Source organism: Rhododendron vialii, chromosome 1a (assembly GCF_030253575.1).
Source record: "Rhododendron vialii isolate Sample 1 chromosome 1a, ASM3025357v1".
Classification (NCBI taxonomy): domain Eukaryota; kingdom Viridiplantae; phylum Streptophyta; class Magnoliopsida; order Ericales; family Ericaceae; genus Rhododendron; species Rhododendron vialii.
Window position 1 is genome coordinate 17583136 of NC_080557.1, and position 18329 is coordinate 17601464.

Consider the following 18329-nt stretch of genomic DNA (forward strand, 5'->3'; position numbering starts at 1 on the left):
GTAGATATGCAAAAAGAGTCTTCGTCTCTTGCAGATCGGCTTGTCTCCACTGGTCTCGTCAGTGGAATCAAGGTAAAGTATTTTTTCTTTTGTATACTTTACATATTACATATGTCCATATCGGTTACTGACTGCTTGGTTCTTGCTAGTTTATCCAAAAAATGGTAGCTTTAGGTCAAAAGATGCAAGAGATTGAACCTGAACGCAATAGGCCGCTCAGGGACAATACCAGGCTGCTGCAAACTGTCTCGAGGCTAGAAAGAGAAAGAGATAAAGCGAAGCTAGAGGTGGACCAGATGAAGGTAAAGCTTGAAACCGCTGACGACAGCCTTAGCCAAACTTTATCTGAAATTGATAGCACCAAAAAGGCAGTTTATGATGATGGGTATCAAAAAGGTTTTGATGCTGCGACCGCAAGTTATGTTGAACAGATGCCGGCCATTCAGGACTAAATCTGGGTTGCCAGCTGGGAAGCCTGCTTTACAAAAATTAGCGTTGCAGAAGACTCAGTCCTCTGGGCGGAGAATGACTTACTGAGCAGCCATGCTGCAGCTTCTCAAGAGCACAAGGAGACCCTGGAGGATGATGTCGAGCAGCAAATTGAAGATTTTGCTAATGCAGGAGAGGATACGCCAACTGATGCTCACCCTGTCCAATCACCTATCCGTGATTCAACCAATGAACCTATCCACCTGGAGGAGAATGCAGCTGGAGGTGGTGCTACCACTGAAGTCAGTGTAGAGGTCCCAAACGAAACTCCTCCAGAGGTCCAAAACCTGGACTGATAGGTAAGTACTTGCCATGGACTGTTGACTAGGAAAACTTTGCTGATCCTTCGTGATTGTAAGCATCGGCCTTGTGAGGCACCAGTACTTTTTATTCTTTTGATAACTCAGGTATCTTTGCGGCATAACTATATATTTTGCTTGGCCCCTCATGGTCATAAACTTTTGTTTGGTATCTCATACCATCTCTGTGGATATCTTGTAAGCCTCTATTTTGGTATAAGTGTTTGTATGAATGTTATCTAAGTTTGTACACTTAGATCAGACATATCTCCTACGTCCCAGAGTTTTCACACTTTGACCCTTTAAACATATGCTCGTTATGTTCTTTAGCCAAGTTTTTCATACCTAGTCAATACTATGCAAATAAGCATATGCAAATCTAGATTTTTTGTTGTTTAAACAATTCTAAGTTCCTCGTACTTAGATGATTTTAAGTTTCACGTACTTAAACAACTCTCAGTTTCTCGTACTTAGATGATTTTCAGTTTCATGTACTTAAACAACTCCCAGTTTCTTGTACTTAGATGATTTTAAGTTTCGCGTACTTAAACAACTCTCAGTTTCTCAAACTTAGATGATTTTAAGTTTCACGTACTTAAACAACTCTCAGTTTCTAGGGAGTGGATACATGTATTCGTACGTGGTGTTCTTGCCTGTTCCCTGCTCCCCAATACGAATAGAGGAAACCAAGCCCGTAGTTCGTATTTTAGAAAAAACACCAAGAATGCAATATACTACAAAAAGTGATTTTATTCGTAATCTGAAAATTCAAAGGGGCATTATTCGTACCCCTTGCAACTAGCAAGTAAAAAACAAGGGAGATTTATTCTTTACTCCCACACAATCACAATGTGCATCCTAAAAAATAGACTGAAGTCTTTTAAATAAAGAACTTCCTCAAATTATGGACATTCCAAGGCCTTGGCACAGGGTTCCCGTCCAGGTCTGCCAACCTGTAAGCCCTAATGCCCACGATTTCAATAACTCGATATGGGCCTTCCCAATTGGCTCCCAACTTGCCCTCGTTGGCTACCTTGGTGTTGCCGAGCACCTTACGAAGTACAAGATCTCCAACACCAAACTCTCGTGGGTGGACATTTTTGTTGTAGCGTTTCATCAGTTGCTCCTGATATGAGGCTAAATGAACCAGAGCTTTTTCCCTCCTTTCCTCGGCCAGATCCAACTCGATCTCCAGAGCTCTGTCATTGCCTCCACTTTCAACCAAAATGGTCTTGTTGGTCGGCAAACCAACTTCTAATGGAATAACAACCTCTGTTCCATATGCTAACGAATAAGGGGTCTCTCCTGTAGACCTCCTTGGAGTTGTTCGGTGTGCCCACAGGACCAGTGGTAATTCATCAGGCCATTTTCCTTTTGCTTTATCCAATCTCTTCTTGATCCCATCAAGGATGATTTTATTGGATGCCTCTGCCTGCCCATTACTCTGAGGGTAGGCTGGGGTCGAGTAATAATTTCTTATGCCATATTGGGCACAGAAAGCCTTAAACTTCTTTTGAAATTGGAACCCATTATCTGTAATCAAAGAATAGGGTACCCCAAAATGAGTAATTACACTCTTCCAAACGAACGTCTCTATCATAGGTTCAGTGATCTTGGCCAATGGCTCTGCCTCAATCCATTTGGTAAAATAATTCGTTGCCACCAATAGAAATTTTCTGTTGCTAGTTGCTTTGTGGAGTGGATCCACGATGTCCATTCCCTATTGAGCAAATGGCCAGGGACTCGTTAATGGCACTAGATCTTCTTGAATCATTGGTGAGAACTTCTGACACTTCTCACAAATTTTCACATACACCTTTGCATCTTCCTGCATATGTGGCCACCAATAACCTTGGGTAATTGCTCGATGGGCAATAGATCTACCTCCGGCATGGCTTCCACATGTCCTTTCGTGGAGGAATTTTTGCACCATCTCGAGATGCACACAAAGTAAATATGGACCGATGAAGGATGTTCTGTATAGCTTACCTTCTGGTGACAGTCAAAACCGTGCAGATTTGGTTTTTATTTTGTGAGCCTCCTTTTTATCAGAGGGGAGTATTTCATCTTGTAAAAATTCCATAATTGGATCCATCTAGCTTGGTCCTTGGCTCACATCCAAGACCAACTCCACGCTTCTTCTAATGCTTGGCTCAACACGATAATCTACCGCCACCTTTCTTCTGAGCTCTGTTGGGCCAGCCAGGCTAGTGAATCTGCATGGGCATTCTGTCCAGAGCTTATTTGTTCAATGTAAACCTTTTTGAAAGTATCAAGTAAATCTTTGGCTGCTTCCACATAGGCTGCCATCTTATCGTTTCGAGCCTCATACTCCCCGGACAGTTGATTCACCACAAGCTGTGAATCACAATATACCCTGATTTGCGTCGCCTTCAGTTTTCTTGTACTTCTTAACCCAGCTAAGAGTGCCTTGTACTCTGCTACGTTATTTGATGCACTAAATTCAAGCCGAACAAATAGCTCCAACATCACTCCTTCTAGGGGAAAAAGCACAACCCCGATTCCTGAACCGTCAACGAACAATATCCATTCCCGGGGGTCCTGTTCGGCTGGGGTCTTCTCCTTTTTACTTGGCAGACCAGCCACTTATTCTTTTCTCATAGGAGGCAAGGGTGCCAATGCTGGTGAGAACTCTGCAACAAAATCAACCAACACATAGCCTTTGATTGCGGTGCGCGGCTGAAAGTTAATGTCATATTGGCTTAACTCAACGGACCAAGTTGAGATTCTTTTCGAGAAGTCTGCTTTTCGTAGCAATAATTTCAATGGGAACTCAGTATAAACCACAACCCCATGGCTCTGGAAATAATGTGGCAATTTTCTGGTTGTTGTCCTTAACGCCAAGACCAGTTTCTCGAGGGGCAGATATCTCGTTTCTGCTTTTAGCAATGTTTTGCTCACATAATAGACAGGGATTTACTCATATCCCCTATCCCTCAATAACACTGCACTTAAAACATGTTCGAAAATAGCTAGATATAAAACTAAAGACTCACCTGACTCTGGAGTTGACAAAAGTGGGGCTTTAGCCAAATACTTCTTCAGGTCCTGGAAGGCCTGTTCACAATCTGCTCCTCATTCAAGTCCTTCCTTTTTCTTTAACAATTAAAAGAAGGGTCAGCACTTATCACTTGACCAACTAATGAATCTATTGAGGGCCGCTGCCATTCCAATTAATCTCTGAACCTCTTTCGTTGTCCTAGGACTCCCTAGACCCTGTAGGGCCTTTATTTGATCAGGGTTTGCCTCAATCCCTTTTATGGTTACGAGGTGGCCTAAAAACTTCCTAGAACCAACTCCAAACGCACATTTTGAGGCGTTGAGTTTTAGTTTGTATTTTCTCAGGATTTCAAAGGCCTCCTTTAGATCCGCCATATGTTCTTTTCTGGTCTTACTTTTCACCACCATATCATCAATGTAAACCTCCATGGTTTTGCCTAGGAGTTTTTTTAACATGATGGTTGCCAGCCTTTGGTACGTTGCCCCTGCATTTCTGAGCCCAAAGGACATGACACTATAACAATATAACCCTCGCAGTGTAATGAAGGAAGTCTTTTCCTGATCAGGCCCATACATGGCAATCTGGTGATATCCCCGATATGCGTCGAGGAAACTCATCCGCTCATATCCAGCAGTGGCATCCACCAACTGGTTAATTCTGAGAAGAGGAAAACTGTCTTTTGGACATGCTTTATTAAAATCTGTGAAATCCATACAAACATGCCACTTTCCATTCTTCTTTTTCACCACCACAGTGTTGGATAACCACTCTAGATAGTAGACCTCTCGAATTGCTTTGGCTTCCAACAAACGATCTACTTCTTCGATAACTGCGTCAACATGCTGTATAGCCGCCCTCCTTTTCTTCTGAATGACTGGCTTGTGCTGCGGGTCAACGTTCAAGTGATGGCAGATCACATTTGCATTTACACCGGGCATCTCCTCTGGTATCCATGCAAATACATCAATATGCTTTTTTAAAAAACTAACCCTCTCAGTTTCTTCCTCTGCTGGCAGTGATTCCCCAACCAGAAAATATCTATCAAGATCAGTTTCGTTGATCTGTATTTTCTTTAAACTTTCAATTGTTCTTTCTGTTGGGTTGCTTCCGACGTCCTCGATAGTCGGTTGATCTGGTACTTCTACCGTATGAACATGATGGGCCTTTGGGAGTCTTTTGATGGTGGAAATCAAACACTGTTGTGCTATTTTTTGACTACCTTGGACCTTTTCGACCCCGTTGGACCCAGGAAATTTTACCATCTGATGGTAGGTGGAAGAGACTGCCCTCATTTTGTGTAACCGTGTTCTTCCTATAATCACGTTATAGGAAGATGGCACGTCTACTACTAGAAAGTCAGTTCGTAGTACTATCGTTCCTGCTCGAACAGGCAGAGTTACCTAGCCCAATGGCCAAACTGCTCCTGCCTCGAATCCGACCAAGGGGGTTACTGACTGTACCAAATCTGCCTGTGTCAACCCCAATTTCTTAAATACATCGTAGTATAGCACCTCGGTGCAGCTTCCAGAATCTACCAAGATCCTTTCCATATCATATTCCACAATTCGTAGGGTTATGACCAACGCATCATTGTGTGGTACCTGGACTCCTCCCATATCCTCATCCGTAAAAACTATGCTTTTGTTGCATGATTCTTCGTCACGTCCTCTTTTCTTCCCTAACCGCATCACATGTTAGTTGTGTTTGATCTGTCTTTAGAGTAATCTTGCCTCATTCCTTGTATAAGGTTCGGCCAATCCATGTATCATATGGATTATGCCCCTTGGGATTTTGCTCGTAATCCAACTCCATTGCTTTTTCTTTATCCTTGGGATCTTCTTGGATAAATTCTTTGAGGTAGCCACGAGAGACTAAATCATCAAGATGTCTTTCATACATTTCACAGTCTTCAATCATGTGGCCCCAGTCCTTGTGGTAACTGCAGTGTTGATTCGTAGCGCGTTTCGCATTCTTATCTTCATCTAGACTTGGGAGCCATTTGAAGCAAGGCAGATTCTTTATTTGATAAAGAATTCTATAGATGGGCTCCTTCCAAATAGTAGTAATAGAAAAGAAAGATTTGGGATCAGGAGCTTGTTCATCCTTGTATGGCTCTTTCTTAGCCTGCCCGTAGTCTTTCCTTTCTCGATAAGTTTTGAGCTTTGGCTTATCTGCTTTCTTCGCAAGCCCTTTGACCTGCTCGGCAACCATCTTGTCGTCCTCCCGAAGTATGTCATCCTCGTTCCTGGCGTGCTGCTCTATCCATTCCATTAACTTTGCCAGCGTTCCTACTAGACTCATGTTCAAGGATTTACGCAGCTCTCCCCGAACAAGCAACCTGGTTTTGAACGTGGCTATTGCATACTCCTCGCTGCAATCTTCAATCTCGTTGAAAGTCTCCCAGTACTTCTTTGCGTAGTTCCTGATCAGCTCATCCTTTCCTTGCTTCATAAAGAGAGGCTCTCAAAAGTCTTTGGAGCTCTCCTGCTTGTTAAGAACCGTGCAGTGAATTCTTCAGCCAATTGCACCCATGTTTGGATGGAGCGTGGTTCCAACTTATGGAACCAAGACAAAGCTACCTTCCCTAGACTCGATGGGAACATCTTGCACATAATTGCATCGTCTCCTTCATGCATTAACATTGCCTGCTGGTAGTGTTGTATGTGTGCCACGGGGTCAGCATCTATTTTGTAGAGGATGAACGTTCCGTGTTTCACTCTACTCGGCAACCTAGCCTCCTGTAACTTTTTTGCAAAAGGTGAAGACGCAATGTTTCTGAGTGCTTTCCGTGCTGCTTCTTGTACAGTCATGGTTTCATCTTCCTGTCCCTTTGACCTGGTAGGTCTAGTTTTTTTCCAATCGGAATCAGGTCTCTCGTACCTGTCCCTATGATGTTTTCTGGTCCTTTCCTCCTCAGGGGAAGAACTTTGGCCCCTGCTCCTTCTTTTTCTTGAAGAAGCCCTTCGTTGTTCCTGTGTTCGGCTCTTTCTTCTGCTCCTCTCTTTTCGTGGAGAAGTTCTATGTCGTTTTGGGGTGAGACTTCTGCTTCTGCTTACTCTCCCTCATGAGGGAGCCTTTCTGTATTTCACCATAGTATATCTGTCTTCCCTGGAATTTCTCTGTGAAAGTCCAGAGTCCTCCGGGGGTTCTCGGATCCTTTCTAGCTCCCGGATCTCGTGCTCTCATTTTTTGATCAAACGAGCATACTCCTCAATTTTCTGCCTTTTTTATCGAAGACATCTTCGTTGTAGCGCATACTTTTTGAGTATGCAATCGACTCGTCCCTTTGGTGGGATTTACTCCTTCTCATGGATCTTGAGGTTGTCCTTCCCTCCCTGCTTTTAGAGTTGTTATGAACAGTAAAGGGCGGCCCTTACTCGTGGTCCTCCGTTGTCTGCCATCGGGCTTTTTCGGAGCCCCTGGTGGAGATCTATCTCCACCTCCATCTAGCAAATTCTTTGGATTGTGTGGTGTTGTTGGATCTATTTCCACCATGGTCGTATTTCAAAGGGAACTCTTTCATTTCCCACAGACGGCGCCAATTGTAGGGGGATGAAAACAATTGGTGCTTAGAATTGCACCAGATTGCAACGGCCACTCGTGGCTCTTCATCGGAACCCTAGTTCGTCGCCGGAACCTTGATCTACAAAACAGACAAGGGGTGAGCGCACCTTTGCCTCTCGTGGCAAAGGCCCTCCGATGTCTAAGTTAGTATCACGTACTAGCAGAAGAGCCCTAATTATCAGTAGAAAAACAACATGAATGAAATGTATTGCGTACCTTTTACCTCTAGGTTTACCTTATATTTATAGATTGATGGATGCTTGCTGCCCAAGTATTCGTGTTGCCCTAGGTTTCCTTACCTCGTATAGGAAACCCAGAATATCTTGGATTCTCGTTCCCTTATCAGTTCATTACCTTAGTCCATTTATGACTCTTTTCCATTGCTGGCTAAATACCCTACTCCCGTTAGGTATCTTTTCCAGATCCTACTTTCTGGAGATCTCATTCCTTAATGGAATACCACTGTCGTTGGACCCTTCCAAAATGTTCCTTGCACCTGTGGCTACTTGATTGCAGTTCTTCCCTTGTTCGGCTATCTCATCGTTGAACAAACTATTTAGACCAGTTACTTCACATGTAACTGGTCCTTTATCAATTACTTGGGCTAATGTCTTCTCAGGAGTTCTCCTTCTGTTCGGCCTTTTCCTTTGCCGAACAAGCTACTTGGGCCTGTGTCTTCATTTGTCACTGCTCCTATTATATTTATACCATGATCCCTCATACCATGTTACTAACTCTATCTGTTCGGGAATATCTCCCTACAGCGAAGAGTTTATTCTTTCTGTTACGATATCTCATTATTGCAAATCACTCCTGATTACTATGAATCACGGAGATTATGTAATTATCTTGTAATTGATATTCTTTCCTAGATTAGAGATTAGATAGGCTTAATTGTAGGGATTGTAGGGTTCAGTTGGCTTGTATAAATATGTACGTGTATAGGTTGCAAAGATATGAATGAATACAAATTCCCTTCTCTGATTTGAATTTGGTATCAGAGCTGAGAAACCCAAAATTATTCTTCTTTGAATCCTTGAATCTTTTTTTTTTCTCTTCTTCGAATTCTTAAACCATGGGCGAGTTAGGTTCTGAAACATCTGGCACCAAATCTACCCCCATCATTATTCAACACGAAGGTTCATCATTCAATGCAGGAATTGTATTGAATGAGACCAACTATGATCTATGGTCTTAAATGTTAGAGATGCACATTGCTGAGAAGGAGAAACTCTCCTTCATTCGTGACACATCACTGCCACCTACGGAGAAAGATGAAGGCTATGAAAAGTGGTACGCAGACAATTAGAAGGTCAAAAGATGGTTGATGATGTCCATGTTCCCAGAGATCACGAAGTGGTAAATTAGTTTACCTACAGCACGAGATATTTGGAAAGATCTGTCTAAAGCCTTTTATGATAAAGAAAATGAATTATAGGTTTTTACCTTGAACCAGAGGGCTTTCTCTACCAAACAAAATGGCAGACCGCTCTCTATATATTATGGAGAGCTGACTGAAATCTTCAGTGAGTTGGATCATCGTGATAAGGTGGTCATGGTGAATGAGACAGATGTTGCATCTTATCAGAAATTGCTTCAGCGACAAAGGGTGCATATCTTTCTCGCTGGATTAGAGGGTGATTTCGAGCAAGTATGCGGCGAAATCTTAAGGAAGGATCCTTTCCCTGAATTAGAAGAGTGCTATGCCCTAGTTCATCGCAAAGATGTTCGACGTGGAGTGATGAATGGGCAAGTGGGGAATATGGAAGCCTCCGCCATGGCAACTCGTAACTGATCCACTTAAAACTGGTCCTTTCCACACCAGCAGGACCGAACGAAGTCCAGCCATCCTAAGGGTGCTACAGGTGGCGACAAATCCTCCTATAAATGCACTCATGCACTGTGATCAAATTGGTCACACAAAAAGTTGGTGCTATGAACTGGTGGGTTATCCAGAATGGTGGGATCATAATCGTGATTTAAGGAAGAAGAATTCCAAGGTCTCCACCACCGCGGTTGTTGAAGCAACAACAAAAAACGAAGGGGCTAGTCAACCCACAGCTGGACACATCTCAGCATTAGCAGCAGCGGCAGGTAATGGTGGTAAGGTTTTAAATATTTCTGATGTTTCTAATAGTACATGGATAATTGATTTTGGTGCTTCGGACCATATGATATTTGATTCTAGACAAGTCAAACCTCGTAAACCTTCCTCACAAAGTTCTGTTTCTACTGCCAATGGTACCTCGATCCCGATTATTGGGGAAGGATCCTTGTCCCTCACTAACACTTTGAATTTGGACTCTGTTTTGGTTGTTCCCAATTTAGATTATAATCTTTTGTCCGTTTCTCAAATAACCATGCCTTATCTTGTGTCATTATTTTTTGGCCTGAATCTTGTGTGTTTAAGGACATCCAAACAAGGCAGACGATTGGTTATGGTGTTAGGCGAGCGAAGTCATATTATTTGGACCTGGTGTCAAAAAGTTCAGTCAAGTTGCGTCAAGCTTTGACAATAGGAGGTTCTGAGGGGAAGAAGAATAAATCTGAGATATGGCTGTGGCATCGACGCCTGGGGCATGCATCCTTTGGTTATTTGAAGAAGTTGTTCCCTAGTTTATTTAAAAATTTTGATGTTACTAGTTTTAAGTGTGATGTTTGTGAACTCGCCAAGAGCCATCGCACCTCTTTTCCATTAAGTTAAAATAAAAGCCCACTCCTTTTTATGATCATACATTCTGATGTTTGGGGTCCATCTAAATTTACTACCTTGGATGGGTCGCGGTGATTTGTTACTTTTATTGATGATTGTACTAGGATGACTTGGGTATGCTTAATGAAATCCAAAAGTGAAGTTAACTGTTTTAGAAATTTGATAGGATGATCCGTAGCCAGTATAATGCCCATGTACAAGTCCTCTGGAGTGATAACGGAGGTGAATATGTAAGCGCTGAATTGAAGTGATATTTGGAAGCTCATGGACCATCCATCAAACTACATGTCCTGATACACCCTAGCAGAATAGGGTTGCAGAGCAAAAAAATCGTCACTTGCTAGAGGTTGTAAGTGCTTCATTGATAGAAGCACATATGCCTCTATCATATTGGGGACATGCACTTACCTCTGCTGCATATTTGATCAACCGAGTTCCTTCCAGCACTATTCATTTTAAGACACTATATCAGGCTCTCTCTAAAGCGGTCACTGCTCCAGCTCTCTCCAACTTTCCACCCCATGTTTTTGGCTGTGTAGCATTCGTACATATTCATAAACATTAGCGCAACAAGTTGACACCTCGAGCATTGCGATGTGTCTTTCTAGGGTATGCTGCTCTTCAAAAGGGGTATCGTTGCTATCACCCTCCAACCAAACAAATGTTTCTGACATTAGATGTTTTTCATGAAGACTCTATGTAATATTCCTTTGAGTCCGAACTTCGAGGGGGAACCAAGAAGAAGTTCAAAGTATAGACTATGAGTCTCTAGACTATGATCTTTTAATCCCTGAACCTGAGAAGTTAAATATGAATGAGCATGAACCTGGCGACAGGATTGTAAGAGAATTTGATCATAGTGATGAATATCACAGTAGTGAGGAACACCACAACTCAATGGAACACCATAGCGAGCTATCACAACAGTGAGGAACATGAGGAACATCATCCAGAGGATATATTTCAGTACGAATCCTTTACACCACAGGCACAACATCAATCGTTTGCTGAGGATGTTCTCGATTTAGGGCCTGAACCGTCTAGAAAACAACTCCCACCGTGTCAAACCAGAGGTATTCCTAAGTCCACATATGAACCCGAACTTTCAAGTAAAGTTAAATACCCCATGAGTCATTTTGTGTCTAACCATCACTTGTCAGAATCGAATAAGTCATTTGTAAATCAATTATCTGCTGTATCTATTCCTAACAGTGCATAGGAAGCCTTAGTTGACCCAAGGTGGAAAGCCACTATGAATGAAGAAATGCAGTCCTTGCAGAGGAATGACACTTGGGAACTTGTTGATCGCCCATTGGGGAAGAAACCAATTGGATGTCGGTGGGTTTATACTGTGAAGCACAAAGCAGATGGCACAATTGAATGCTTTAAAGCAAGGCTGGTGGCAAAAGGGTACTCCCAAACCTATGGCATAGATTATATAGATACATTTGCACCAGTAGCTAAGATCAACACGGTAAGAGTCGTGTTGTCCCTAGCTGCAAACTTGGATTGGCCATTACAACAATTTGATGTGAAAAACGCCTTCCTACATGTCGAGTTGTCTGAAGAAGTATACATGGATTTACCACCTGGTTGCATGATACCTGAAGTACACTGTCAAAAGGTGTGCAAATTAAAGAAATCTATGTGTGGGTTGAAGCTGTCTCCGAGAGCTTGGTTCGGCAGATTCACAAAATCCATGAGAGCCTTTGAATACCATCATAGTAATTCAGATCACATTTTATTCTTGAAGAAACAGGATGGTAAGATTACTGCCCTTATTGTATATGTTGATGACATGGTGGTTACAGGAAATGATCTTGAAGTAAGGGCTCTTTAGAGTTATTTGTCAAGTGAGTTTGAAATGAAGGACCTTAGTCAATTGAAATATTTTCTTGGGATTGAAATGTCTCGATCTGATAGATGCATTTTTTTGTCTCAAAGAAAATATGCCTTAGATTTGTTGCAAGAATCTGGTATGTCAGCTTGTTAACCAGCTGATACACCAGTGGATGAAGGGTTGAAATTGTGTGTTGAGGTTAACTAGGTGCCTGTTGATAAAGGTAGATATCAGCGGCTCGTTGGAAGATTGATGTACTTAACTCATACAAGGCCAGATCTTGCTTACGCGTTGAGCATCGTGAGTCAGTTTATGCATAATTCGGGCAAACAACATATGAATGCTATTATGGGCATTTTGAGATATCTGAAGTCTGCCCCTAGCAAGAGCATACTTTTTACCAAAAACATTGACTGTCAGAACGTGGATGCCTACACTGATGCTGATTGGGTTGGCGCGATCGATTACAGACGATCTACCTCTGGATATTTCACCTTTGTAAGTGGTAATCTTGTTATGTGGAGAAGCAAAAAATAGAACATTATTGCTTCCCACATCAGGAGTTTGGGTATTGTGTGTCTGTGTTTAAAAGGGTCCACTATGCCTCTCCCTAGTCAGCAATTGCCTAGGTGAGTTGGTATATGGAATTACCCTCTTGCCCTCCTTCAAAGCGCAGAGGCTGAATTCCACGGTATGGCACTTGGAATATGTGAAGCATTGTGGTTGAGACTTCTCTTAGTGGATTTGGGCTATCCGCCAAGCCAATCAATACAACTTTATTGTGACAATAAAGTAGCACGTGATATTGCTCATAATCCTGTACAACATGATCGTACCAAGCATGTGGAGGTAAATAGATTCTTCATTAAGGAAAAATTAAACGAGAAAATTGTGGAGTTTCCTCAGATTCGCTCGGAACATCAGTTGGCTGATGTCCTTACCAAAGCAGTTGTCACACCCCAAAAATGAGAAGTGACCGGCCGTGAACCATGAGGCTAACCCATAGAACACGCAGCCTAAATAAATTTAATTAACCGAAAATCAAATGATCACTTTTCGTTATTAATCAAATCCAAAGCCAAATATGTCTCAATCATAAACATGGGGCACAACCATCCCATGAACCAAATAATATCCTGTGATGCAACAATAATAAAAAGAATTCATTATCTGACAATTGTTTTGAATGCAGAAGCGATTTATAAAAATAAAACTAAGATGAGACACCCTAAGGAGGTCAAACAAAAGAATCCCCGAGGTGCCGCCAGAGTTCTTGCCTAACTCCACAACTTGCTTGAAAGAGAAGTTGGAATAAATCCATCAGCTGACGAGCTCAATGAATAGCAAATATGTATAATAAATAAAGTTGAAAGCGGGGATTAAAATAATTTACCATTAAATCATAATTTGGCATACGAGGTGTCCAATAGAATAATAAATTAATCAATGAAGCATTTAACCAAATAAATATTCTTGGTGGTGATCACAACAATAACTTCATCAACAATGGAGAACCACAATCAAACAATACCATGGCCAAAATAAATCTCATCAAAATTGGATCCAATATTGAACTTAGAGTCACCAGGGTTGGCAGCCTGTGGTACTTTTCCCTAAGACGATCCGACGAAAGAAAGCCGTTGAGCATTAGGGTCACCGGCCTAACACGGTCTCTTCCCCAATGGCCAGGGTCACTAACACGGGAAGGAATAATTTCCCTGGACTTCCGAAATAAATGTTCCCATTAATATCCACCAAGTTCTCACCAAAAAGAATATTAACAATTGATCTCAGAAAACTCATCGCATGCCAATTTATAGAACAACTTATAAACAGTTTTGAGTCTTTGAATAACATTCATATTTTGAAGGAAGTACTTTTAAGGGACACAGGGAACTTTTGAATATACGTAATATACTTAACTACTCATCTGGGTCCAAAGCTAAAGCAATCGAACAACGCAAAAAGAAGCTAACTTGAACAAGATAACAAATCATGAAATGACCATCTATTCAAGTATACACTACGTAATACAGAAAACTGCCTACTAGTACCATAAAATAAATATATAGAAAACTAGCCTACTCCTAATTACTACCCTTCAGTTAACACCAAAACTACAAAACCCAACTCATGCCTCCAATTCCACGTGCAATTCAATTCACCCGAACCACCACCCATGCACACGACACATCACCATCACCCTAAGCACAAATCTTGACACCTGCTCACACCCACATCTCCCACAACATCCACCACCACTCCAATAAGTCAAATAGGATTAGAAGGAAACCATTGATGCCAAACCCATGAACGACAAAGAATAATTAGGAATGGAAAAAACCCAATTAACCTCACAATAATACCATGTCTTGTACATTCCAAAAGTCCAGCCTTACCCCAATCCACGGGCGACAAACAATAGAAAAAGGTACAGGAATAAAGGGGTCAATAATCTCTTACCCGATCACAAACCAGCCGAAGTCAAGCGTCCTTGCGGCTTCTACTTTTCTCACACACAGTTCTCTCAAACTAAAACCCTAATAACGTGGTACGCTAAACTATAGCTAATTAGTATTAGATAGAACGTAACACAATTTATAAAATTACCATTTGGTTCCACTATTTTACCCAACATCAAATCTCATACCCCAAAATATTACAATTGTGTCAACAATATCCATAGCGCGCACAAATAATTAGTTGGAACCCAATCATAACACCAATTAATAATGGCAATATAAATTATTAAAAGAAACGAAAATGCTAGGCCGTAACAGCAGTGTCAAGTCAAATGTTCTCAAAATTTTTGGGCAAGTTGGGCATGTGTGACATCTATGCACCAACTTGAGGGGGAGTATTATTATATCTTGTTACTGCGAATCACTCTTGATTACTGTGAATCACGGACATCATATAATTATCTTGTAATTGATATTCTTTCCTAGTTTATCTATTCTTTCCTAGCTTAGAGATTAGATAGGCTTAATTGTAAGGATCAGTTGGCTTGTGTAAATATGTACGTGTATAGGTTGCAAAGATATGAATGAATACAAATTCCCTTCTCTGATTTGAATTACTTTGTAGTGGTGAAGGTGTTACATGGTCTTGGGTAAAATTCGACCCCGAAAGCTAGCTATTGAAGTGAGTGAACCCTCACACTTATATACTTCATATTACTTTGGTTCTTAGACAATGTGGGCCTTCATTTCACAGGAGGACGGTTTGAACTCAATTCCATTGCAAATCAAGGGTCCGCTTAGAACTCAACGATTCCACATTATAGGGACCCACTCTGATACCAAATGAAATTCCTAGATTGATGCAGGGACTATGATTGGCCTTTGACTAGATTACTTCAATCACACAACAAAAATACCAATCACACAAGGATCAAAGATAAATCACGGGAAGGAATCATGTACTAGAAACATAGTATGATTACAAGTATTCTTATTCACGACTGTGTATCCTCAGCAAGTAGTATCCTCACCAAGAGTCCTAAGAACTACTTGCTGAAGCCACACTCATCGTACCCTTGCACACGATCACTACATCTTGAATCCTCATACCTTTCAGAAGCGCCTTTTGAACTCCACGAAAGGTCTTGATCTGAAGTTTGAACAGAACATAGGTGATAGAATACCTCTTGATGTCATGACTTGATTAGGTTTCGAGATCCATAGATCTTCATGTTTCTTCAAAATACACAGACCCTAGCACTCCCAGAAGTTTGGAGATGGAAATGAGAGCTCTGGGAAATGAATACAGCGCTCGATACCGTAACTAATCCATTTTTATAGAGAAGCCACAACTTGAGTATTTTGCTTGAGCGAAGAAAAGTCACTCGAGTGAACTCATTTTCGCTCGAGCGAAAGCATCCAGTAGACCTCGCTTGACATCTCGCCTCATGGTCTCTGGAACAAATTTTCCAGCTTCAATGCTTTCCAAAAACACAGGACTAATGACTACCAGACTCATATTCAATAAAAATCAAATACAAATTCCTTTTCACAACCCTAGACAGACACTTTCAACCATACAAGTCAATAAAAGGGAATACGTGCAAATGCATGTTTTGGTCAAGAACGTGCCAACCAAAAGGGAGCTCGGCCTATAGAGCTTACATTTACCATGCAGTTGAAGTCAGAACCTTGATTTATGAACTCAAGCTCCTAGTACAGTTTGTTGAAGTCTTCCCACTTACTGCTTGCCTTATTTACCATTTTGTAACAGCAAAGTCTTAGAGCTGGATGTTACTGGAGGAATCCCGGAGGAGCTGTGGTCTTTGACTTCCCTCACACATTTGTATGTTTACCCACTGATGTTTACGTTTAAACAATGTTTCCCTCACAAATTTCTATGTGAACTCTGACACACTATCAAATTTCTACATGTGTAATGCATCGTTGGATAATTTTTTTTTTTACACTATGTCATTCAAAATTCTCTCTCATCACACAATCGTTTACTAAGTTTCTTCCATATTTTGCAGGAACTTGCCCCGAAATTACCTGACTGGTCCCCTGTCTTCATCCATTGCCAATCTAACTCAATTGCAGTGGCTGTAAGCCACCTTAATTTTTTATTTAACGTTGTTTGCAGGTCGTTAATATTTTATCCATGTCTAGCTAAACTCCTTTAATGGTCTGACACCTCATTTAATTGTTTTCAGGGTCCTGACGGCTAATGCATTATCGGGGGAGGTTCCAAAGGAAATTGGAAAACTAACTAATCTGTTACTATTGTATGTTATTCTTGAATTTGTACGACTCTAGGTGGTAACTTCATGTTTTAGTTTTAGACGTACAGCAATGCAACTTGTTGCCAACAAGTACGAGTCTGCCCTCGTATAATCATCTTGTGTCCACAACTGTGTCATCTACATAACATTTTTGTAATTTGGATTTTTTTTATATCGAAATCCGTTGTTTGCTGTAGTGGCATTGAGTTCCTTATTCCATTGAAAATTGGAATCACTTGCACGTATAACTGAAAGATGAGCCTATTTTCTGATGTTGTTAACTTGGTAATTTGCAGAAGCATTAGCATGACTAACTTCTCTGGCTCTCTCCCATCAGAACTGGGGAATTTGATAAAATTAGAGCAATTGTAAGTGTTGAGACATTCCGCAATCTAGTTTCTTTTTTCTTGTCTCTTTTTGAGTAAAAAGGGTGAGGAGGAGGCAACGGGGCATAGCAACTCTCCATTGGGAATGACCACAAAGACTCCAGACCTACGGCAGGCCCCAGAAGGGACCAAAGAGCCATAACAATAACTGCTCCACCAAAGGCTAGTGGACCACTGCCGGGCTTCGTAGGAGGACCAAGTTCGAGAGGGGGTCGTTGGCACGAATCGAACCCATGACCTCCTAACCAAAAATAAAAATAAGCAGTTACAAAAATCCACCCAGTTATAGGAATAATAATAAGCAGTTCCTAACAGAGAAATTTTAATAATTTCAGTTTTTTAATTGCAAGGAAACAAAATACAGTTAATAAAACTGAAGTTCTGTATATACTAGTTCGTGGCTGCTATGAATTCTATGTGAAGTAGCTGGCACATATTCTAGTTTCTCTCATTCCCCACAACTATTTTGCAATAAAGGAACCCTGATGTGTTCTTAAGTTTCACATTATAAACATCATAAAGTTTTAACTTTTAAGGCCTGTAAACTGTAACCTTTATAAGGCTGGCATTGCATGCAAAAAGTTCGAGGATCATACTTACATAATTCTTCGCCTTGACAGCTACTTCGACAGTTCTGGAGTTAGTGGAGCTATTCCATCTACATTTGCTGCTCTACAAAACCTCTCAAGAGTGTAAGAGCTTTCTGGCTCATCCTTTGTCTTATCTGGTGAACTTGAGCATGTTTTTAATAGTAGTAATTGCTTTTGTGATCAAGAAAGAATTTTTTTTGAGGGTTTCAGGTGGGGTTTTGATAATGAACTCACAGGGAGCATACCTGAATTCATAGGGAACTGGTCAAAACTTAGCTCCCTGTAAGCAATTCGTACGATGTGTCCTCTTTATTTCGATCATCGTACCCTGATCATTGCTTTACTTAATACTAGATAGTAGATACCAATGTTTGGTAACGGAGATGCTTTTTTAATTAAAGTATTTTATGTAATCTATGAATTTACGAAGTTAGTTCATCTGTAGGAGGTTTCAAGGAAACGCCTTTGAAGGTGGAATACCGTCAACATTTTCCAAATTGACCTCGTTGACGGACTTGTGGGTGTTAACTCTTTCTACATATTTTCTTCATGTTTAGCATATGAATGATGTTCTCTTCTCTTCTATAACATACTGCCTTATTATATAGGAGAATAAGCGATTTATCTAACGGAAGCTCTTCACTGGCATTTCTGAAAGATATGACGTCTCTGAGTACCTTGT

General features: G+C 41.1%; 1 protein-coding gene across 1 annotated transcript in view; it reads left to right on the forward strand.

Annotated features, from left to right (window-relative positions):
• LOC131314967 (probable LRR receptor-like serine/threonine-protein kinase At1g56140) overlaps window positions 1-18329 on the forward strand; it is a gene marked incomplete at its 5' end in the record, with an annotated part of 42415 nt that overhangs the window by 14934 nt on the left and 9152 nt on the right. Inside the window, 8 exons of the mRNA XM_058344008.1 lie at window positions 16164-16235; window positions 16423-16494; window positions 16603-16674; window positions 16968-17039; window positions 17678-17749; window positions 17858-17929; window positions 18093-18164; window positions 18256-18327. Of these exons, the coding sequence (XP_058199991.1) occupies window positions 16164-16235; window positions 16423-16494; window positions 16603-16674; window positions 16968-17039; window positions 17678-17749; window positions 17858-17929; window positions 18093-18164; window positions 18256-18327 (576 nt within the window). The remainder of the gene's footprint in view (window positions 1-16163; window positions 16236-16422; window positions 16495-16602; window positions 16675-16967; window positions 17040-17677; window positions 17750-17857; window positions 17930-18092; window positions 18165-18255; window positions 18328-18329) is intronic.